Source organism: Pelophylax lessonae (genome assembly GCF_965119305.1).
Source record: "Pelophylax lessonae genome assembly, chromosome: 6".
NCBI classification, from domain to species: domain Eukaryota; kingdom Metazoa; phylum Chordata; class Amphibia; order Anura; family Ranidae; genus Pelophylax; species Pelophylax lessonae.
Window position 1 is genome coordinate 224,963,050 of NC_138773.1, and position 24,651 is coordinate 224,987,700.

At 41.8% G+C, this 24,651-nt stretch overlaps 1 protein-coding gene across 1 annotated transcript in view; it reads right to left on the reverse strand.

Annotated features, from left to right (window-relative positions):
• The window catches only part of UBE2F (ubiquitin conjugating enzyme E2 F (putative)), a 489,993-nt gene that overhangs the window by 49,420 nt on the left and 415,922 nt on the right, over positions 1-24,651 (reverse strand). The window contains exon 9 of the mRNA XM_082261905.1: positions 20,233-20,295. Coding sequence (XP_082118031.1) covers positions 20,233-20,295 — 63 coding nt within the window. The remainder of the gene's footprint in view (positions 1-20,232; positions 20,296-24,651) is intronic.

Sequence of the window (24,651 nt, forward strand, 5' to 3'; positions counted from 1 at the left end):
GTGGATCTCTGCAGCTCCTGTAGAGTTTTGGGCCTTTTGGCTGCTTCTCTGCTTAATGCTCTCCTTGCCCGGCCTGTCAGTTTAGATGGATGGCCATATCTTGGTAGGTTTGCAGTTGTGCCATACTCTTTCCATTTTTGGATGATGGTTTGAACAGTGCTTCCTGAGATGTTAAAAGCTTGGGATATTTTTTTTATAACCTAACCCTTCTCCAAAACTTTATCCATGACCTGTCTGGTGTGTTCCCTGGCCTTCATGATGCTATTTGTTCACTAAGGTTCTCTAACAAACCTCTTAGGGCTTCACAGAACAGCTGTATTTATACTGAGATTAAATTACACACAGTTAGACTCTATTTACTAATTAGGTGACTTCTGAAGGAAATCGGTTCCACCAGATTTCAGTTAGGGCTATCAGAGTAAAGGGGGCTAGATACAAATGCACGCCACACTTTTCAGATATTTTTAAAAAATGTGAAAAACCATTTATCATTTTCCTTCCATTTCACAATTATGTGCCACTTTGTGTTGGTCTACCACATAAAATCCCAATAAAATACATTTACATTTTTGGTTGTAACATGATAAAATGTGGATCATTTTAAGGGGTATGAATACATTTTCAAGGCACTCTATGTATGTGTGTGTGTGTGTCTATATATATATATATATATATATATATATATATATATATATATATATATATATATAGACACACACACACACGTGTGTTGGAGCTTTGGGGTGCACACCCCTATGCCACAGAATCTTTAAACACTGGAATGCCCTTGAAAAGAGAAGTCTAGTTGAGGTGGAACTAAAGTAACAAGCTTTTAAAAATGGCAAGCAGACAACCTTTTTATTGCAGAAGAGACAAGTAACGTATCTTCTGCAATAAATTAAGCCTACCTGCCTCTTCAAATTCTTCTATGGAATGTACACCGAGCAGTGCAACTAAGATTACATCCCAGCACAGTGCCTGTGTACCGGGTTGACTGCAATCCTGCACATGTGTAGGACTGAAGTCATCCCGCACCAGCCAATGAGAACAGCCACAGCCCAACCCCTGGAAGAAAATATAAGTTATAGGTATAAGATGCCAGGCATTGGCACGCTGAAGGGAGGAAAACATTGCTGAGTTTAGCTCTGCTTTAAGACAGGAAAGTGACAGGATCCACAACAGGAATGGCCCACTTCATCGGGAACTCTTCCTCAAAGGGTTATTGCTGGGAATAGATTTGGGAGGAGTGAATAACTTATCTGGATTAAGCCCGTCAGCATACAAAAACAGGTTTCAGTTGCGAGTGTAATGGGAAAATTTTCACAGGCTGGGGGCTTTTGAGGAAACCCAGACTGTTAACTTCAGAAATGTGGATGTAGGATTCTCCAGTTCTAGGCAGTCTGGGCTCCACTGGCATCATTAAGGACCAAAAATGTATCCTTAAGAAAGTGTGAATAGGAGTAAAAACAACTCAAAAAGGGAGCTGCACAGTAAGGGGTCTCATACGTTTCTCACTCAGGCACTGTGACGCGAAGTGGCTGTAGCACAGGACATTCTCCCTGTGCGGATGCAGCAGGAGACTGTAGCACAATAACCTCCAAAAAGGGCAAGGCCCTGTGACTTACAGCAGCAATGGTCTAAAAGGCGCCCTGAGAGTGCCAAAGCAGGATCCAAGGAACATGAACCATCCAGTCTTTACCCCCTCTGGTGGGTAAACCCGCTAAACAGTCTTTGGGAACTGGGTTAAACCAGCAGGTGCACCTCAACTTTGGACCTATAAAGTGCTCTGTGGCTGACTCACAAAGTACAATGGGTGTCTGGAGAGTATCCCAAGCAGAGTCCAGTGCCATAGGGTCACATTACCGACCACACAGCAGCTTAGTGGTTTGCACTTCAGTCTTGCAGCACTAGGGTCACTGGTTAAAATACCAACCAGGACACCACAAGCATGGAGCTTCCATGTTCTCTCTGCTTACATGAGTTTCCTCTGCGTACTTTGGTCTCCTTTCACACTCCAAAGATTCATTGGTAGGTCGATTGGCTCTTGTCAAAATTGGCCCCAGTATGTGTATGTATGCATGTTCAATAGGGGCTTTAGGCTGTAAGCTCTTTGAGGGCAGGGACTGATGTGAATGTAAAGCGCTGTGCATATTGTCAGAAAAATATAAATAGCTGTAATACATATTAAAATTACAGGCTGGCCCTGCATCTTCAGCATTGTTGCTAATAAACAGCTGTAAGAAATGAGCTCTCTGACTCAGCAGTAATGAAAAAGCTTGACTAAAGGACAAAATGGTTCTTCATAAAAAAACAAAAAAAAGACGTTTAGTGGAAAGGGCTTCTCTCAGAGAGAGATGTCAGTTTCTCCTAAGACACTAGCATAAAAACTGAACCATGATAGCAGTTGGAAGCTAACAGCTTTGCAAATGTTCAGTATGCAGCAGCATAACCCACTTGTCTCAGAATTACCCTTCTTCCCTAATGTACAATAAAGAAATGTGAATTTCTACTAATTCTTTTAATGGTATGGTTGCCTGCAAACAAACAAAAAGGTAATTGTAATACCAAATTACAGAACAGCTTGTCTAACAGTTATAAAGCATGCTTTTTTTAATACAAAGCATGAGTTTTCCTTACGAATATAAATACAGAGATCTATGATTAATTTTAGTTCTAAAGTTGTAAACTACAAATCCAAAATTACACATTACCGTAGGAATTTAACAGAGTAATCTTCCAGTTTTATTTATTTTTTTTTTTTTTTAGAAAGTGCTGGACACACTGAAACATACACAGAATCCTTTTGACCTACAACTTCAATATTAAAGTATTGCAATGGTGATTTATGTCCTGTGCAGAGGTCATAATACATTAGGAATTTTTAATGATGCAGAAAGAGCAAGTCAGTGACCTACTAATCGAGTTTTTATGGCCAGATGTAGTAATTCACAAAACATCTTGCATAAAGAAGGTAACATAAGCTCTGAGTTATGAGATGTGATTAAACTGTAAAGGTTAAGCCAACTAAAACATTGCAGTGGTTACTTGCTAAAATTATGTATTAGCACCTTCTAGTAAGCTAGCCTGTACAAGTTTCAAAATGACAATGAAAGGCGTTTCCAAATAAACAGATTGAGGCTGTAAATGTAAAGGGTCTGTCCACCAAAACTGGTGTTGTAACCAAGAGAAGATTCTAGCAGGGTTAGTCTCCTGACTGCCTATAGCTTTAGGATACAAGGGACTAGGAAACCTGGTAGAAAGATATCACTAGCTGAGTGCCTGAGATTGTAGGTGATTCCACCTGTAAGCCTCTAAACAAAAGTGAAATAACAGTTTTGGGTGAACTGACTCTAGGAAGAATTCCACCCAGTCTAATTGGTAAGGAGAGAAGTAAATTTTAAAATATTAATGTTGCTCCAGATCAAGGAGGAATTCCATTCTTCGGCCCTGTGGGCTGTATACATTACGTAATTGTAAAGCCAATGTCTGACTTAGGACTGGTGTAGACTTAAAGGTTAATTCCTTTATAATGTAACCAGTTTCTACAGGGCAAAGGTCACACTTTAAGAGTCTCTAAAAGCATTCAGAACAAGGTTGTTAGGCAACACTAATTATATGATTATTTTGATATTCTGCTTAAAGCGGAGTTCCGGCCTCAAAATCGACAAAATCGATTTTGGGCCATCCGCTTGCTCTAGGTCACCTGAAAAACAAATGGATAATTACAATTTTTTTTTTTGTTTACTTACCTTGTTATTGAAGAAAATATACTCACCTTTCTTCCACTTCCTCCCTCTGCGGCCGCGGCCCGCGCCGTCACTTCCTCCTTGCATTGATTCCTGGGAGCTGAACGTCATCGTTCCCAGGAATCAATGTGCCTACACTGGCCCCGCCCATCAGTTCCGGTGCTGGCACGTCATTCCTTGCTAAACAGCTTCTGGGCATGCCTAGAAGCTGTGGAGGGATGACACGCCCGCACCGGAAGTGAAGAGCGGGGCCGGTGCATTCTGGGAGAAGAGGACACAGAAGAGGACGCAGGAGGACACTGTGGAGAAGAAATTTTCAAGGTAAGTATTTCTTCTTACAGGTAAGTGCGACCCGGGACAGTTCAGAGGCTATCCATTGTGGAATGTACTAGCCCTGACTGTCCCGGGGGTATTTTTATCTAAATTTCACCCCCGAGGCCGGAACTCCGCTTTAAGGAACCCCTGTCCCCAGACCAATTATTTAACAACTATCTTGCCATAAGTTTATGAGCACATTTAACATATTTTAGGCAAGTTATTTACCTGTATAAGCTTTCCCTTTGTGTAGCCATTCAAAGGCCCTGAGAGTGCTTCTGGGTGTTGCCATCTTGGATGATTCAAGTAACACACTATATAACCTTCCCATTAACTTCTCCTGTGCCGTTACATAAAAGGCTATGTAGGGAAGTGAGGGGAGGAGAAGCTGGACCAGCACATACATGTATTAAAGCGGTGTTCCCCCCTCCAAAAATTAAAAGTCAGCAGCTACACATACTGTAGCTGCTAACTTTTAATATTAGGACACTTACCTGTCCTGGAGTCGAGCGATGTTGGCACTTCAGCCGATGTTTCCATTGGCTGTCGGGTGCTCCCACTGCCATTGTCGGTCAGGAAACCCGGCAGTGAAGCCTTAAAGCTTAATGGGCGGGTCCCTACTGAGCATTTGTGAAGCGCGCTGCGCATTTGGATTGGCTCGGCGGCGGAGGAGGGGTCCTCACTTCGCCGTGGCGCCGTTCCCGGAAGTGGGGAAGGGTACCTGTCAAAAACAGGTACCTGTTCCCCCCTGAAAGGTGCCAAATGTGGCACCGGAGGGGGGGAGGAAAATGAGTGGAAGTTCCACATTTGGGTGGAACTCCGCTTTAAGACATTCCAAGAAGAGGAGAGGGAAATGACAAGCAAGGAGAGAGGGAGGCCGTGCTAGGAAATTGATGTTTTCTAGAGCGTCAATTCCCCAGCAAGTTGGGGCGCACACTGCAAGTCAGAAAATGTGTGTATGAAAAGAAAAACATTGCAAGTAAGCATTTAAAATACTCATTCCTTTAAAATTCTAGTATTAGTATTTGTAGTAAATAGTAGAACATTAGAAAGAGGACATGTCCAGTCATTACCAAATATCACTTAAGTATACATTTTTGTAAACAAAGTGTAGATTTCAAAATTCAGGTATGTTTTAGCATTTTCTCAGGTATGCATATTTACATATACAGTGCCTTGCAAAAGTATTCAACCCCCTTGACTTTTTACCTATTTTGTTACATTACAGCTTTAAGTTCAAAGTTTTGTCAATCTGAATTTTATGTGATGGATCAGAACACAATAGTCTAAGTTGGTGAAGTGAAATGAGAAAAATACATACATAAAACTATTTTTTAGAAATGGAAAACAAAAAATTGGCATGGGCGCATATATTCACCCCCATTGTTATGAAACCCATAAAAAGCTCTGGTGCAACCAATTGCCTTCAGAAGTCACATAATTAGTGAATGATGTCCACCTGTGTGCAATCTAAGTGTCACATGATCTGTCATTACATATACACACCTTTTTTGAAAGGCCCCAGGCTACAACACTAACCAAACACTGCCATGAAGACCAAGGAACTCTCCAAACAAGTAAGAGACAATGTTGTTGAGAAGTACAAGTCAGGTTAGGTTATAAAAAAATCTCCAAATCTTTGACGATCACCAGGAGCACCATTAAATCTATCATAACCAAATGGAAAGAACATGGCACAACAGCAAACCTGCCAAGAGACGGCCTCCCACCAAAACTCACGGACCGGGCAAGGAGGGCATTAATCAGAGGGGCAGCATAGAGAGATAAGGTAACCCTGGAGGAGATGCAGAGTTCCACAGCAGAGACTGGAGTATCTGTACATAGGACGACAATAAGCCGTACGCTCCAAAGAGTTGGGCTTTATGGCAGAGTGGCCAGAAGCAAGCCATTACTTTCAGCAAAAAACAAAAATGGCACGTTTTTTGAGTTTCCCGAAAAGGCCTGTGGGAGACTCCCAAATTGTATGGAGGAAGATGCTCTGGTCTGATGAGATTAAATTAAACTTTTCGGCCATCAAAGAAAACGCTATGTCTGGCGCAAACCCAACACATCACATCACCCAAAGAACACCATCCCCACAGTGAAACGTGGTTGTGGCAGCATCATGCTGTGGGGAAGTTTTTCAGCAGCCGGGACTGGGAAACTGGTCAGAGTTGAGGGAAAGATGGATGGTGCTAAATACAGGGATATTCTATACTCCAAACACACTGCTAAAGCAACACTTTAGTGGTTTTAGGGGAAACATGTAAAATGTGTTGGAATGGGCTAGCCAGAGCCCAGACCTCAATCCAATAGAAAATCTGTGGTCAGACTTAAAGATTGCTGTTTACAAGCTCAAACCATCCAACTAGAAGGAACTGGGAGCAGTTTTGCAAGTGGGTATGCGCAAAAATCCCAGTGTTAAGATGTGGCAAGCTCATAGAGACTTATCCAAAGCGACTTGGCGCTGTGATTGCCGCAAAAGGTGGCTCTACAAAGTATTGACTTTAGGGGGTGAATAGTTATGCACATTGATTTTTCTGTTATTTTGTCCTATTTGTTGTTTGCTTCACAATAAAAAAATAAAAAACATCTTCAAAGTTGTGGGCATGTTCTGTAACTTAAATGATGCAAATCCTCAAACAATCCATGTTAATTCCAGGTTGTAAGGCAACAAAACACGAAAAATGCCAAGGAGGGTGAATACTTTTGCAAGGCACTGTACATATGTACATCTCAGAATTAGAAAATCATCAAAAAGGTAATTTATTTCAGTAATTAAATTAAAAATGTGAAACTCATTTTATATAGATGCTATACACAGAGTGATGGATTTCAAGCATTTCTTTCTTTTAATTTTGATGATTTTGGCTTACAGCCTATGAAAACCTAAGATTAAGTCTCTCACAAAACTAGAACATTACATAAGACCAATAAAAAAAGGATTTTTATTACAGAAATGTTGGCTTACTGAAAAGTATGTCCATGTACAGTATAGTATGCACCCAATACTTAGTTGGGGCTTCTTTTGCATTAATTGCTGCATCAAATTTGCGTGGCACTGCTTTGGTGTTATGGAAGCCCAGGTTTCTTTGATAGCGGCCTTCAGCTCACCTGCATTGTTGGGTCTGGTGTCTCATTTTCCTCTCGACAATACCCCACAGATTCTCTATGGGGTTTAGGTCAGGCGAGTTTGCTGGCCATCATGGACTGTGGAAAATTTTGCATTTTATTTGGAAATCAAGGTCCCAGAGTCTGAAGGAAGAGTGAAAAGGCACAGAATCCAAGTTGCACGAGGTCCGATGTGAAGTTTCCACAGTCTGTGATGATTTAGGGAGCCATGTCATCAGCTGGTGTTGATCCACTGTGTTTTATCAAGTCCAAAGTCAGCGCAACCCTCTACCAGGAAATTCTAGAGCACTTCATGCTTCCCTCTGCTGAACAGCTTTATGGAGATGCTGATTTAATTTTCCAGCAGGACTTGGCACCAGTCCACACTGCCAAAAGTACCAATACCTGGTTTAATGATCATGGTGATGCAGTAAATTATGCAAAAGGAGCGATGACCCGGTATTGAGTGCATACTATACTGTACATGGACATACTTTTCAGTAAGCCAACATTTCTGTATTAATCATTTTTTTTATTGGTCTTATGTAATATTCTGATTTTCTGAAATGCTAAATTTTGGGTTTTCACTAGCTGTAAACCATAATCATCAAAATGAAAAGAAAGAAATGCTTGATATACATTACTCTGTGAAACACATCTATATAACATATATGAGTTTCAGTTTTTGAATTGAATTACTGAAATAAATTCACTTTTTGATGATATTCTAATTTTATGAGATGCACCTGTTTAGCCCTTACATTATATATTTCATGTCTACATTGTAGATAGGGTAACTTGTTATACATAATTAAATATATAATAAAGGTCTCTGTAAAGTGAATCTTTAAAATTCCTGGTAATAAAAAGGTACATATGTCTGTTAGAGGTTAAACAACTTGTTAACGTATATTATTCCAGAGTATTGGGACTCTAGCCAAGTCGTCTATAACTTATAACTTTTTTTTTAGACAACTATGAGCCTCATATGTAGTTTTATACATCAGTAGGGATTGACTGACAAAGACTTTGCCAACAGTTTATAGATGGTTATCACAGGATTCCTACTGGACTGCTATAACTTTTTTGGCATTTAAAAAAGAATAGGCGTAGGAGTTATTTGGTGCAGTCAAGTATATTCAAATCCTTCAAGATATCCAAGTAGACATCTAGCTGGGTTGCAGGCAATAAACACTTTTACATCTGACCAAAAGGATCTTATTATAGGCCAATGCCATAGCATATGTAGAAAAGTCCAGTCACCAGAGCCACATCTGTGACAGATTGGAGTGGGAATTTTCTTTCATTCCTCATTCATTCAATCAATATGTGGGCCTATAATGTCTTCCCAAGAATATTCTGGAAGATCTGGATTATTACCTTGCCATAGAAGCCTTTTGCTCTTCGTATGTATAACAATAGAATAATACACGGAGATCAATTTATTATGACGTGGCTGGTTAAGCGAAAGTTCCAACTTGGAGGGGGACAGAGATATTTTAACCGAACCTAGTTGAGCTGCTGCTGCATGCCTGATCTGCAAACAATGGAAGTATGTGGTACAGGGTAATTCATACTTGCTCCTGCAGTGCTCACAGGATTGGAAAATACCATTATACAATTGGGCGTCATTTAATCCTGTTTTTTGTTTTGTTTTATTAGCTGCAATTTCTGGTGACAGGGTTATCTGTAGAGTTGGAGACAATTAACCAAATGTATCAAACCTGGAGCAGACAGAATCTAGAGCAGCTGTGCGTGACAACCAATCAGCTTAATCTTTAATTTTTTAATTTACCTGAACATGCTGAAGATAGAAGCTGATTGGTTGACATGCACAGCTGCTTCAGATTATGTGTGCTCGAATTTTGTCAAATCCCCCCAATGTCTGCTTAAGATAGGTGTAAAGTGGACACAGAAATGAATTCTAATATTTATCAAGGACTAATACGTTGTCTCTAAGTGCTTGTATGGTAGAATTCAATGCATGGAACCAAGATAATCACTTTATACTACCAGTAATTGTTTGAATTTGTTATGCTGATGCACTGAAAATGTACTAACAAGAGTCACCTACCTCTATTACGGTTTATAACACTCATGAAAGGAAGGCTAATCTGTTTGAACTCAAGAGTCAAAGGCCCATGTGACCTTGATATACAGAAAAGCACTTGAAAGCTGGACCAGTTTTCAAAGCCGAGAACTAACACATGAAGAGATTAATGTTGTTACACTGCAGAGCTGAGAATATGCATAGGCACCACGTCTTTCTGCTTTAATTATACATGCCTTTTTCAAATGCCTAAAGTTGAAGTGTGTGTCAAACCAAGGCCAGGCAGGAGAATATACATAGACACATTAAATAAACAGAACGGCTACAATGGCATTTGTATGATGACACCATTCTAGCGTCTCTCATAAATCCCTGCTTTGCCATCCGATTTGCATTCTCTGTTATAGGTACTGGAACCTTTATATTTATGCAAGGATTAAAACTGAATGTATTCAATATTGTAGCCTCTGGATAGGCTTAAAATCAAAGCAGGTTTCTAAACAAGTGACTTTAAATAAAAACCCACTGAAGACATATCAGCTGGCAGAAGCAACAAGAGCTTGACAAGAGTGTGGTAAAGGGGGGAAAAAATGAGATAGCAAAAGATATTAAGTGAGACAAATGTGCAACTCTTGGCGCCGTGGTAATTTACGTAATCAAAAAAGATAAAGGTTATAAACAAAAGTTGAACTCTGGGCTCAAAAACATTTAATTACTAAGTAGTAACAAATAATATAAATGTAATCGTATTCGCCAAAAATCTTTGCAAACCCAGGTACCATGCTGTAAGGCCTCATTCACATGTGCATTCCAGGGCCAACTATGATTTCCTGCTGGAAACTCAACAGGGTTTCTGTGAACAGCTGAGGGCAGGAATACCTACAAAAAGTGATGAGAGCTGACATTATTGTGAATGAACAGCTATGGACGCAAAGTTTAGCCATCTCCAAAATGTTGGGCTCACAAAGAAACAGAAAATTCCAATCTAGAGTGAACCAGCCTAGCCTAGGATCACAGCTGCAATACTTCCCTTTCAGAAGCTTTGGCCTTTGCCTGTGGCCAGAACTGACCCTTGGCATGGTTCTGCTCCAGAAAATATAGCATCAGTAGCCAAAGATGACCAAAGATTACGACAAGTATTACAGAAGCAGTTTCCATTTTTTTTTGGTTTGACAAGAGTGATATGGAAAGCAGATAGCAAAGTCTTGCCATCTAAAAATACCACATTAATGAAATAGAAAACATACCTACCCGACCATAGCATTCACCTATGTTGAAGATGATGTCAACCTCCCTTTCAGGGGGATTGTGGCAGTTCTGAGCTCCCCAAATATTGCAAAAAGACTCTTCTGCACTCTGCTGGAGCATATTCTTGCTAGATTTGAGTGAAAGGCAAGGGTGACCAGCGCTATGGAGTCTGAGGTAGAACAGTGTGTAACGAGTGTGAAGGTGTAAGCAGCCAACAACCAAACCCCAAAGGGTTAAGGATAAAGTGAAATGTGCAACAAGGGTTGAAAACGGCGCTACCTGAAAAGTGATTGATAATATAGTGCAATAATGTGCAAATGCCTTATTAAAGGGAAGTGACACCGGCAAATAATAAATAACGTGAAAAATAATAATATTTCAAAAAAGTAGAAAACCACACATATCCTTATCAATAACCACAACCGATATGGTCTGTTCGTGTGTGGTGAATTTTATCTGTAAAGTAATAATAATAGTGCCAACAAGTGAGCAATTCTTATAGTGGGTTTATTCAGATAGTGATACAGTGTAAATCAAACAATATATAATACATAAATCCCTGGTGGTGAAGTGATGGATAAAGGTGACCAAAGTGAATACTGAAGTGCTGTATTCCTTAGAAGTGTAGGTGTTGTAGTACCCCAGGTGACCACTAAGTGAGGTATATACGACCTGTTCACATGAAGTGGTCCCAAGAGGGGTGGTTAGTGGGGTCCTCTCCTTGTCCCGCAAGGCACCGGCTGGTAATCTCACGGAAAGAAAAGAAAGGGGAGCCCCATCAAGTAGTATGCAAGGTTAAACCGATGCAGAAAGCAGTAAAGACTCACGGTGAAGCTGCCTCGGATCAGTGTAGAGAGACCTGGTCTCTCTACACTGATCCGAGGCAGCTTCACCGTGAGTCTTTACTGCTTTCTGCATCGGTTTAACCTTGCATACTACTTGATGGGGCTCCCCTTTCTTTTCTTTCCGTGAGATTACCAGCCGGTGCCTTGCGGGACAAGGAGAGGACCCCACTAGCCACCCCTCTTGGGACCACTTCATGTGAACAGGTCGTATATACCTCACTTAGTGGTCACCTGGGGTACTACAACACCTACACTTCTAAGGAATACAGCACTTCAGTATTCACTTTGGTCACCTTTATCCATCACTTCACCACCAGGGATTTATGTATTATATATTGTTTGATTTACACTGTATCACTATCTGAATAAACCCACTATAAGAATTGCTCACTTGTTGGCACTATTATTATTACTTTACAGATAAAATTCACCACACACGAACAGACCATATCGGTTGTGGTTATTGATAAGGATATGTGTGGTTTTCTACTTTTTTGAAATATTATTATTTTTCACGTTATTTATTATTTGCCGGTGTCACTTCCCTTTAATAAGGCATTTGCACATTATTGCACTATATTATCAATCACTTTTCAGGTAGCGCCGTTTTCAACCCTTGTTGCACATTTCACTTTTTTCTTGCTAGATTTGGCATACTTAGCATTTCTCGTATCTCAACAGAAAATACTGAGGTCACCCTCACCAATGCAGAAGGTGGGGCATTGCAAGTATAATTTCTAATCTTTTTATTCACAGGTTTTGTTTTTAGGTACATGTATCAAACACTGAGCAATTTTTACCACACAACTCTGGTCCCTGCATGCAAGTGTGATTCAATAGGCTGCTGCTGTGAAAGGAGCCACTCTGGGATGACTCGAATTTAGGATTTTACGGTCTTTTGTTGCTCTGATATACTCATCCACATTTTGTATATGTTTTTGCAGGGTGGGACTTTGAGGATTTTTTCCTGTGTCTATTACATCTTATCATCTTAAATACATCTAACATTTATAACAGCTGTACAACAAGTGTTTCCCCAAATTTACAAATTGCTGGTATAATGGCATTCAGAATTCCTTTGACAAGTCTGGGGATTCTGACTAAGCAATACTGTAGTACTTTAAAGCTTAAAGAGTTATTAAACCCCAAAATATAATCTATTAAATTGAAGCTCATCTTGGATATAGTGGCTGCATTAGTTTTCTTTTTAGTTTTTTCACTTGGTGATCTAGCTATGAAGTCTGTTTTTTTTTTCAACTTATAATTATAACAGACCAAGCTGGAGTTAAAGACAAACCATTTACCACTGAGAGGGATGCTTATGTCAGCTTTTATTCATGTATTCAAAATGTATATCCCAAAAGAAAAAACTGTTTGCTGTAAATGCTTATAAAGTGTTATCTGGAGTTCAACATTGTTATTTGTGCTTCTAAATCTGGTAGTCTAACACAATACTCTCCCTTGACAATGCTGCTGTCCAAAGGTGTCTGCTTTACTACTTCATTCCGACAGCCTATGACACAAAGTGTATTACGTGCTGGTAAAAAGAAGTTAAAAAAAAAAAAAGGCTTAAAAAAGTAAACTAATGCAGCCAATTCATGTAAGGATTAGTAAGCTGCAATATGTTTTATACATTTTTGTTTTTGGGCTTTATACCACTTTAACCACATGTCGACAGCCCCATAGCTGATTTACTGCTCCAGAACCTAGGAGGCGCACGCGCACCACTTCTACTGTAATTAGTCACAGCAGATGCTAATGAGCGACTGCCGGCCAATGGATGTCCAATGGCACCCACTGATTAGCGAGGAGAGACACAGGATGGAACTCTGCCTATGTAAGGCAGAGCTCTCTCCTGTCAGTGGGGATATGACGGCTTTTCTTTTCTTTCCCTGCAAAGCAACACACACAGTACACAAACATTGGTTAGCTACACATTTAACCCTTTGATCACCCTAGATGTTTAATCCATAGTGACAGTGCATATTTTTAGCAGTGTCCAAAGTGTCAGTTAGTGTCCGATTGTCCCCCGCAATACTGAAGTCCGACCATAAGTCGCTGATGACCGCCATTACCAGTATAAGAAAAAAAACATTTGTAGTATATATCCCATAGTTTGTAAACGCTACAACTTTTGCACAAACCAATCAATATATGTTTATTGTAAATTTTTTCACCGAAAATATGTAGCAGAATACATATTGGTCTAAATTTATTGCATAAATCTCATTTTTAAATTTTTTTTATTGGATATATTTTATAGCAGAAAGTAAAAAATATTGGTTTCTTTTTTAAAATTGTCTTTTTTTTGCTTATAGAACAAAAAAAATAAAAAGCTGCAGAGGTGATCAAATGCCACAAAAAGAAAGCTCTACTTATGGGAAAAAAGGACATTAAATTAATTTAGGTACATTGCTGAATGGCCACGCAATTGTCAGTTAAAATAACGTAGTGCCGTATCGCAAAAAAATGACCTGGTCATGAAGGGTGGTAAATCTTCCGGAGGTCAAGTGGTTAATGTAAGGCCTTGATTTTGGGTACCTGCTGTGATTGTGTTCTGGTGTAGAGGGTGGTTGCTGGCTGGAGCTGGATGTGATGAGACACACAAATTTTAATTATATATATAGTGTCGCAGAGCTGTGAACCCTTGTAACACCACACCACCCGCTTGCCGGCCACCCCATAGCAGATTTACTGCTAAAGGGCAGCTGTTATGTGTAGAATTATATATATATATATATATATATATATATATATATATATATATATATACATACACACACACACACATATACATACATTATATCACAAAAGTGAGTAACCCTCACATTTTTGTAAATATTTTATTATATCTTTTCATGTGACAACACTGAAGAAATGACACTTTGCTACAATGTAAAGTAGTGGGGGTACAGCTTGTAAAACAGTGTAAATTTGCTGTCTCCTCAAAACAACTCAACACAGCCATTAATGTCCAAACCGCTGGCAACAAAAGTGAGTACAACCCTAAGTGAAAATGTCCAAATTGGGCCCAATTAGCCATTTTCCCTTCGAGGTGTCATGTGACTTGTTAGTGTTGCAAGGTCAAAATGTCCAAATTGGGCACAAAGTGTCAATATTTTGTGCGGTCACCATTATTTTCCAGCATTGTCTTAACCCTCTTGGGCATGGAGTTTAACAGTGCTTCACAGGTTGCCCCTGAAGTCGTCTTCCACTGCTCCATGATGACATCATGGAGCTGGTGGATGTTAGAGACCTTGCACTCCTCCACCTTCTGTTTGAGGATACCCCACAGATGCTCAATAGGGTTTAGGTCTTGAGACAGTTCATCACCTTTACCCTCAGCTTCTTTAGCAAGGCAGTGGTCATCTTGGAGGTGTGTTTGGGGTCGTTATGTTGTAATACTGCCCTGCGGCCCAGTCTCAGAAGGGAGGGGATCATGCTCTGCTTCAGTAGGTCATATGCTTGTTGGCATTCATGGTTCCCTCAATGAACTGTAGCTCCCCAGTGCCCGCAGCCCCAGACCATGACACTCCCACCACCATGCCTGACTGTAGGCAAGACACACTTGTCTTTGTACTCCTCACCTGGTTGCCGCCACACGCTTGACACCATCTGAACCAAATAAGCTTAGCTTGGTCTCATCAGACCACAGGATATGGTTCCAGTAATCCATGTCCTTAGCCTGCTTGTCTTCAGCAAACTGTTAGAGGGCTTTCTTGTGCATCATCTTTAGAAGAGGCTTCCTTTTGGGATGACAGCCATGCAGACCGATGTGATGCAGTGTGCGGCGAATGGTCTGAGCACTGACAGGCTGACCCCCCCACCACATCAACCTCTGCAGCAATGCTGGAAGCACTCATACGTCCATTTCCCAAAGACAACCTCTGGATAGGACGCTGAGCATGTTGTGCACTCAACCACCTTTGGGTGACCATGACGAGGCCTGTTCTGAGTGGAACCTGTTCTGTTAAACCACTGTATGTTCTTGGCCACTGTACTGCAGCTCACTTACAGGGTATTGGCAATCTTCTTATAGCCTAGGCCATCTTTATGTAGAGCAACAATTCTTTTTTTCAGATCCTCAGAGAGTTCTTTTCCATGAGGTGCCATATTGAACTTCCATTGACCAGTATGAGAGAGTGAGAGTGATAACACCAAATTTAACACACCTGAGACCTTGCAACACTAATGAGTCACATGACACCTCAAAGGGAAAATGGCTAATTGGGCTCAATTTGGACATTTTCACTTAGGGGTGTACTCACTTTTGTTGCCAGCTGTTTAGACATTAATTGCTGTGTGTTGAGTTATTTTGAGTGGGACAACAAATTTACACTGTTATACAAGCGGTACACCCACTACTTTACATTGTAGAAAAGTGTAATTTCTTCAGTGTTGTCACATGAAAAGATATAATAAAATATTTACAAAAATGTGAGGGGTATCAGGTGTTAAAGGCATAGCTCTGCACTTTTTCTTTCTTAAAAAAAAAACATGACCCCAATATCAGTGGAACAGAATGAAAAGATCTGCAGTTGCAAATCCATTCCCTATTTTCCCCATTTACAATACTACAATCTCTTCCCTTCCTCTGTTCTAAGAGGAAGGGGAGGGATCAATACTGTAAACAATAGCATGTGGTCGCAGTGGTGACCACTCAATATGGTTTGTGTGTACTGAGTCTAATGAGGGCTCCATATGCAGATATTAGAGGGCGGAATGGCTGCTTGCGCCTTTAAAGAATTTGTACACAGTAAAGAGGCTGCCAATGTAAAGTTTAAAGGAGGTACCCAAGTATAAAGGGGTTAATCTGAGGTGGGGGATTTCGTTTTCATATAAATATCTATACATATACGCACACACATACACACACACTATATATTTATTTTCCAATTTTCTTTTTTTTTTACACTTTCCTTTCTAAATTTTACTTTTTTTCCTTCACGAGGAGTCTGGATCTGGGGAGCAAAGACCCCATTCAGATCCCACCCTATGCAACAGACAACTTCTAATAGTGATCTGATTACAGCCAGAAATAGATCTCTATAGCAGTAATCTACTGCTGTAGAGAGATGCTGGACAGAAATGCATCAGCGTTTTTCCCAGTCTCCATACTCAAAATTCAGTGACATCACTACACTTCTGATGTAAACACAACATGGAAGTGTCATTGACTGGGAGCAGAAATGCGACCTAGCTTTATTGTATATATAACAATAAAACAGCGTTTGCCTAAAAATTAAGCAAAAAAAGTGCAACGATATATGAAGTGCTAAAATACTCCACAACTATAAGTGCAGCGGTGCTTCAAATATCCATAAAAGTGCATAGATGTGCTTGAAAATATAAAGTGCTGGAGTGCTTGAAAACCATGTGCGGGGTGCTTCACTCCCCTCCTGTGTCCGACTCATCGGAAATAGTGGACCCTCAGCTATTGCAGTCTGGGGTCAATAAAGGTTAAGATGGGTGAAGTGAGTGCCAATGGTCCTCCTTGTTGATGCCACACTCCATTGCCCACCAGCTACCATGCGATCTTTGAGGCTCAAACAAAATAAAAGGCTGGCATAATGAAGTCCATAAAACAATTTTTTATTTGCGCACAATGTAACGCTTACAGAAAATCAGACAGAAACGGCTTTTGGAGAGTACAGCTCTTTGGGGAACGCCATACTAGCTTGCATTCCACAGAGGACAAGAAGCAACATTTTGTTTGAGCCTCAAAGATTGTAGATGATAGCTTGTGGGCAACGGAGTGTGGCATCAACAAGGAGGACCATTGGCACTCACTTCACCATCTTAAGCTTTATTGATCCCGGACTGCAATAGCTGAGGGTCCAATATTTCCGGTGAGTGGGGACACAGGAGAGGAGTGAAGCACCCCACACCGGTTGATGGTTTTCAAGCACTCCAGCACTTTATATTTTCAAGCACATCTATGCACTTTTCTGGACATTTGAAGCACTGCTGCACTTATAGTTGTGGAATATTTTAGCACTTTATTCATATATTGTTGCACTAGTGCACTTTTTAGCCTAATTTTTAGGCAAGCGCTGTTTCATTGTTATTTATTTCTGAGCCCTACTTAGTGAACAGCAGCTGCCCATTATTATTTCACTTATTAGCACTTTATTGATGTTTTGCACATAAAATGTTCTCTGTATGTGTTTAAATCTCATATAAGCAAGAGCTGTTTTTATTAAAATTTTTAGCTGTATTGTATATTACAGGAGAGAAAGGTCAGATCACCAGCACTGCAGTAGCGTCTGGGCACTGCTGGGTCAATGCACAGGACTTAGAGCTACTGTGACGGTACTCACTGTCACTGGGAGTGAAAGACAGATACTTAATGGACACTGGGAAATATGGTTTGGATTGCTTCAAGTGGGACAGTAATATTTGTCAGCCATGTATCTCGAGAAATATGTGAGGACTATTCCTGTTTGATTCTGAACATCTTCATTGAAAGAGCTAATCACATTGGCTTCTGTTCCATGTCCTTCAATGGCAGAGACAGGCTCTCCCTATTGTTTGTGTATTGAGTATTGTATTTCAGGCGCTCGAGGACGGCCATCTGCTAGTTAATTGGCTCAGGTTGATTGAATCATTGTCATCTGTTAGTTGCTGAGTGGAAATAGTATACTGTTTGTGTTGGTTGTTCTTTAGATATGTTAATTATATTTCTGTATACAATTCCATCTGCATATGATAATGTAATCAGGCAACCCCTGACCTGTGTGTGGTAATCTGATCAGGAGGGGGATGTGCTCATGTGTGTATACATTGTCGGCTAGCTTTGTATGGGGGCAGCTGGAAATTCGGATATCTATGTTCACGACTGGGAGGAAGCCCTATACTGACGGAAGTCCACAAGTACAGTGTGGGTTGCGGTTCCATTACAGCTACCATCTATGTATTTCCACTGTGAAGTTAAAAAAAAAAAAAAAGCTGAAAAGTCCTTGTACCTAGACCTAGTTTATGTGTAGCAAACTTCCATATCGCTATCCCCAAACATTTATTTTAAAGGGGACCAAGGTTCTTGGTGTGAATAAATGTCCCCTAAAAAAAGAATTGTTTACTCTCTTAACCCAAAACTGTCATAAATAGAAACTAGAGCATACTTTCAATAAAAATTTTTTTTTTGCAAATTAACTTGCTTTTGTGTAATTATATCTCATATGCTGATTTGTAGGTGCTCCCAGTAGTCTGTAGCACAATGCAATTGGTATGCTTGCTGAAAGAGTTTGGTAAGAAAATTTAAGAACCAGTCACTTAGATGGTGTACTGTTTACATAAAACTATTGATTTACAGTGCATCTGGAAAGTATTCAAAGCGCTTGACTTTTTCCACATTTTGGAAATGATTTGGATAGGCACACACCTGTCTATATAAAGGTCTTACAGTTAACAGTGCATGTCAAAGCACAAACCAAGCCATGAAGTCCAAGGAATTGTCTGTAGACCTCCGAGACAGGATTGTATTGAAGCACAGATCTGGGGAAGGGTACAGAAAATTTTCTGTAGCACCGAAGGTCCCAATGAGCACAGTTGAATCCATCATCCGTAAATTGAAAACGTTTGGAACTACCAGGACTTTTCCTAGAGCGGCCCATCTGGCCAAACTGTATGGTAGAGTGCCCAGACGGAAGCCACTCCTCAGTAAAAGGCACATGACAGCCCATCTGGAGTTTGCCAAAAGGCACCTTAAGGACTTTTAGACTATGAGAAACAAAATTCTCTGGTCTGATGAAACAAAGATTGAACTCTTTGGCCTGAATGGCAAGCGCCATGTCTGAAGGAAACCAGGCACCGCTTATCACCTGGCCAACACTATCCTTACAGTGAAGCATGGTGGTGGCAGCATCATGCTGTGGGGATGTTTTTCAGTGTCAGGAACTGGAAGACTAGTCAGGATCAGGGGGGAAAGATGAATGCAGCAATGTACAGAGACATCCTCAATGAAAACCTGCTCCAGAGCGCTCTGGACCTCAGACTGGGGTGAAGGTTCATCTTCCAACAGGACAACGACCCTAAGCATACAGCCACGATAACAAAGGAGTGGCTACGGGACAACTCTGTGACTGTCCATGAATTGTCCAGCCAGAGCCAAGACTTGAACCAGATTGAACATCACTGAAGAGATTTGAAAATGGCTGTGCACCATCGCTACACATCCAACCTGATGGAACCTGCAAGGAAAAATGGGAGAAACTGCCCAAAAATAGGTGTCCTACGCTTGTAGCATCATACTCAAAAGGACTTGAGGCTGTAATTGGTGCCAAAGGTGCTTCAACAAAGTATCGAGTAAAGGCTGTGAATACTTATGTATATGCGATTTTTTTAATTTTTTATCTTTAATAAATTTCAAACAAACTTCTTTCACGTCATTATGGGGTATTGTTTGTAAAATTTTGAGGAAAATAATGAATTTAATCCAATTTGGAATAAGGTTGTAACGTAACAAAATGTGGAAAAATTCAAGCGCTGTGAATACTTTCCAGATGCACTGTAGATAGGAGCTGCATTAAAGCAAGTGCTGTAATAAAAGTAAATTTGTCAACATACATTTGAAAACCTTTAATAATTTTATTACATTTATGGTTGGATTTTGCAGAAATGGACCGCAGAAATGGACCGTGATCGAAGTACAGTAGCATAAAATATGAAAGAAATAAAAAAACCTTTATATGATACAGATTCCATCGAAAAGGTATTTTTTTTTTCTCTTCATTAAAGTTAAGTAAAGTAAAAGTTAAGCCATGTCATCTGCTTCTGGAAAATGTCAATTCATTAAAGGTGCTGCCTTTATAACCATACATTAATATCAACTTCCCTATCACTAACCAAAGACAATAAGATAATGGTGGATAATTTAGACAGACCAGGAGAAAACATATACTGCTGCTTGGTCTATTACCTTATCTCTCAAATGATGTTCTGCTGCTTCAATGTTCAAAGGATCGTCAAAATTTAACAGATCCTGCAGGAACAAAGACAGAGGTCACAAAAAATATTTCACAAGTAAAAAGATTGTACATTACCAGACCATGAACACAATGCTTCCAGTTTAAGCCAAAGAATCAGCCAACCTCTTATCGCAAAGGTTGAATTTTGCACTAAAGTATTTTCTTAACCCGAAAGAAGAAAGTTATGAAGAGTCATCCATTAAATTTGTAACTTTAAGGGTCCATGTACAAGGGACATTAGAAAAAATTTTCTAAATAATATTTCTGACGCCGGGAAAAAGCAGCTGTTAAACATGCATTCAGTAGCTTTTTCCATTTGCGTTATTGCACGTTTGGCCACGTTGCTTTTAGCAGCGTTTTTCTGCCTCCATTCAAAATCAATGGTTCCCTATGGGAGCCTATTGATTTGAATGGAAGTCGCACCGCAAGTCGGATCCGACTTGCGGCGCGACCTGCACTGTGAGAATCTTGAGGGGAAACTACACGCCAAAAATGGGAAAAAACTGCGTGGGGTTCCCCCCAGGTTCCAAACCAGGCCCTACGGGTCCAGTATGGAATTTGAGGGTAGCCCCACGCTGAAAAAACGGCGTGGGGTTCCCCACAAAATCCATACCAGACCCTTATCCGAGCATGCAGGCCGGCAGGCCAGGAAAGGGGAGGGGACGAGCGAGCGGCCCCACCCCCCCTGGACCACACCAGGCCACATGCCCTCAACATGGGGGGGTGTTGGCGCTTTGGGGCAGGGGGAGCTCTGCACCCCCCACCTCAAAGCACCTTGCCCCCATGTTGAGGACAAGGGCCTCGTCCCCACAACCCTGGCCGGTGGTTGTGGGGGTCTGCGGGCAGGGGGCTCATCGGAATCTGGAAGACCCCTTTAACAAGGGGCCCCCCAGATTCCAGACCCCCTCCCTATGTGAATGGGTATGGGGTACACTGTATCCCTACTCATTCACCACATAAAAGGCAGTGTATCGAAATAACGACAGGAGACGTTTTGGAAAGTTTATTAAAAATCTTCATCCGGCTCTTCTTGTCTTCTCCTCTCCGGGGTCTTCTGCTCTTTTGCTGTCCGCTCTTCTTGTCTTCTCCTCTCCGGGGTCTTCTGCTCTTTTGCTGTCAGCTCTTCTTGTGTTCTTCTCTACGGGGTCTTCTGCTCTTTTGCTGTCCCCTCTTCTGCTGTCCTCTCTTCTTTTCTTCTCCTCTCCGGTCTTCTGCTCTTTTGCTGTCGGCTCTTCTTCCTCCGGTCCTCTTCAGACGACGTCTCCGGTGATTATGCCAGTCTCCGGTCTCTGCAGCTTATTATATAGCCATTAGGGGCGTGGCCCTGATGACATCATCGGGAGGCCCCCGCCCCCTCATGTCACGGGGGTCCGGGATCTGGGGGGCCCCTTGTTAAAGGGGGCTTCCAGATTCCGATGAGCCCCCTGCCCGCAGACCCCCACAACCACCGGCCAGGGTTGTGGGGATGAGGCCCTTGTCCTCATCAACATGGGGGCAAGGTGCTTTGAGGTGGGGGGTGCAGAGCTCCCCCTGCCCCAAAGCACCAACACCCCCCATGTTGAGGGCATGTGGCCTGGTGTGGTCCAGGGGGGGTGGGGCCGCTCGCTCGTCCCCTCCCCTTTCCTGGCCTGCCGGGCTGCATGCTTGGATAAGGGTCTGGTATGGATTTTGGGGGGGAACCCCACGCCGAAAAAACGCTACCCTCAAATTCCATACCGGACCCGAAGGGTCTGGTTTGGAACCTGGGGGGGAACCCCACGCAGTTTTTTTCCCATTTTTGGCATGGAGTTCCCCCTCAAGATTCTCACAGTGCAGGTCGCACCGCAAGTCGGATCAGACTTGGGGTGCGACTTCCATTCAAATCAATAGGCTCCCATAGGGAACCACTGATTTTGAATGGAAGAAAAAAAAAAAATTATAACGTGGCTGAACGTAGGTTCATCACGTTCAGTCACGTTCGGCCGCGTTTCTGCGTTTGAAACGTCGGGAAACACACGTTCGAACGCAAATAATTGCGTTCTAAAAAAAGTCCCTGAACGCAACTGCCTGCAAATGACTGTAAACGACCATGTGTACATGGACAGATAAGATAACATGGAGCTGCGTTCAGGGGCTTCTAAAAAAAACGCCCAACTGCTCCTAAACGGCCATTTCCAGCGTCCCGTGTACATGGAGCCTAAGTCATACAATAAAAAGATGTTACAGAATGGGAATGTTTCTCTGCATATGATACCATATCATTAGGCAGGCCATATACTGTGTGAACGGTGTCTGGTTCCTCTGGAATGGAGTGAAATTGGGTGGTCTTGCTGGCCCCACCTCCCTTTGAAAAATGTTGATCATTTTAATAACCTTTGTCAAAGGAGCCTGCTAGAACATTGTTTGGCAAACCACAACTGCATCCAATCAGGTTCAGCAGCTGTTCGGGTATTATGACAGGCAGACATGAGGCAGCTGTCAAATGACAACAGCTGCAGCTGTGACTTGTTCATCTGTGCTCTATAGCATGGATGGAGGGATCTAATTTCAGCCTGCAGGCCATATGGAGAAAAACTTTCCTTAGGTGATTGGATACTGGCAAAGATTTTGAAGACACACCCACCCAAGATGTCCTTTATAAAGTCTCCTTTATAACCCTGCCCTACTGTGACCTGTGCCTGTCCTTCAAGATATGGATTTTACAGGTAAGTAAAACTTCCACTGATACTAACTGTACAGTACAGGGCACAAGCTTATTCATACACAATGGGAGGATCTCAATCAAAGAATACATAAGTGTGGGCAACAATTAGACAAAAAGGAACTGTGCCAAAAAAAAAAAGGGGCCAAAAAGCCCAAATTCAGGTTCAGAGTGCCACTGAATAAATATTATGGCCAAAAGCTTAATCCTCAGAAGTTTAGACATATACTTGGTAAAACTTTGAGAAAGTATGAACAGAAAACCAGGTGGCCACTGACGCATTTGGGCAACAGAGGCTTGGTGCCTACAGGCCCAGGATATTCCTACAGATCTGGTGGAGTGGGTGAGCAAGAGTGCAGGAGATTTTTGTTTCAGAGCTTAAGTTCCAGTAATCAAATTCCTGATTCACCATGCAATGGTGGATTTAGAAGCAGGGTGCTCCTTGCGAGGTCTTGAGGAAAGAAGAAACCAGGAATTAATTTGTCTAATGGAAGCAATAGCATATAGGTAAACTCTTTTAATGGCTTGACTAAAGCCCCGTACACACGTACCGATTGTCGGCCGTAAATATTCGGCCGCCGACCGATCGGCCGATTGTAGGCTTGTTAGTATGATGCTTCCGACAGCGCATTTTCGGCCGAACAGAATATGTCGTGCAGACTTTAAAATATTTGTTGCCGTCACCAGAACGGCCGATTGTTCGCCAGTCAGTACAGATTTCGGCCGACAGACAGCAGATTAGAAAGACTGGGCATGCTCAGAAAAGAAAAAAGACAAGGAAAGTTAACCATCACATGACATCACTTCTGCAGTCGGCTGTTGTTGGCCAACAAAATTCGTGTGCAGTCTTTTGCAGTTTTCAACAGACACGACAGCCCTGGACAAAAGACGGCCGATCGTTCGGCCGACGATCAGTACGTGTGTACGGGGCTTGTGTCCACGCAATGTAGGTATAAGTCTGTTGGATTCTTAGGCGCAAGGCACAAGGATGTGAGAACCTCCCTATGGAGATAGAAAGCTGAAAACACCTTTGGAAGAAAGGATGGTCTTGGGGGCTTAATGCTGATTCTGGTGTTCAATGGCAAATGGCAATCGAGCTCCATGGTGCTGAGCAGTGAGTACAGGGCCCACTAGAGGACGTCAGGCCCTCAGACCACCGTTATAAAGTCTGTTTCTGATTGTTTGGTCAGAGACATTCACACCAGTGACCTGCTGGAGGTCATTTTGTAGGGCTCCGGCAGTGCTCATCTTGTTCCTCCTTGCACAAAGTAGCAGATACTAGGCCTGGCTGATGGGTTAAGGACCTTTTACGGCCCTGTCCAGCTCTCCTAAAGTAACCTCTCAAGAAACTGCCTGTCTCTTGAAATCTCCTCCATGCTCTCGAGACTGTGCTGGGAGACACAGCAGACCTTCTGGCAATGGCACGTACTGATGTGCAATCCTGGAGGAGTTGGACTGCCTTTGCAACCTCTATAGGGTCCAGATATCTCCTCATGCTTCCAGTAGTGACACGGACCCTAGCCAAATGCAAAACTAGTAAAAACAGTCAGAAAAGAGGAGTAGGGAAAAAAATGTCAATGGCCCCCACCTGTAAAACCATTCCTGTTTTGGACCTAATTGTATGCACAGCTTGCAGTATTTCAGCCAAAGTGGACTGCTCTCGTTTATCTGTTTCAAGATCTGGAGGCAG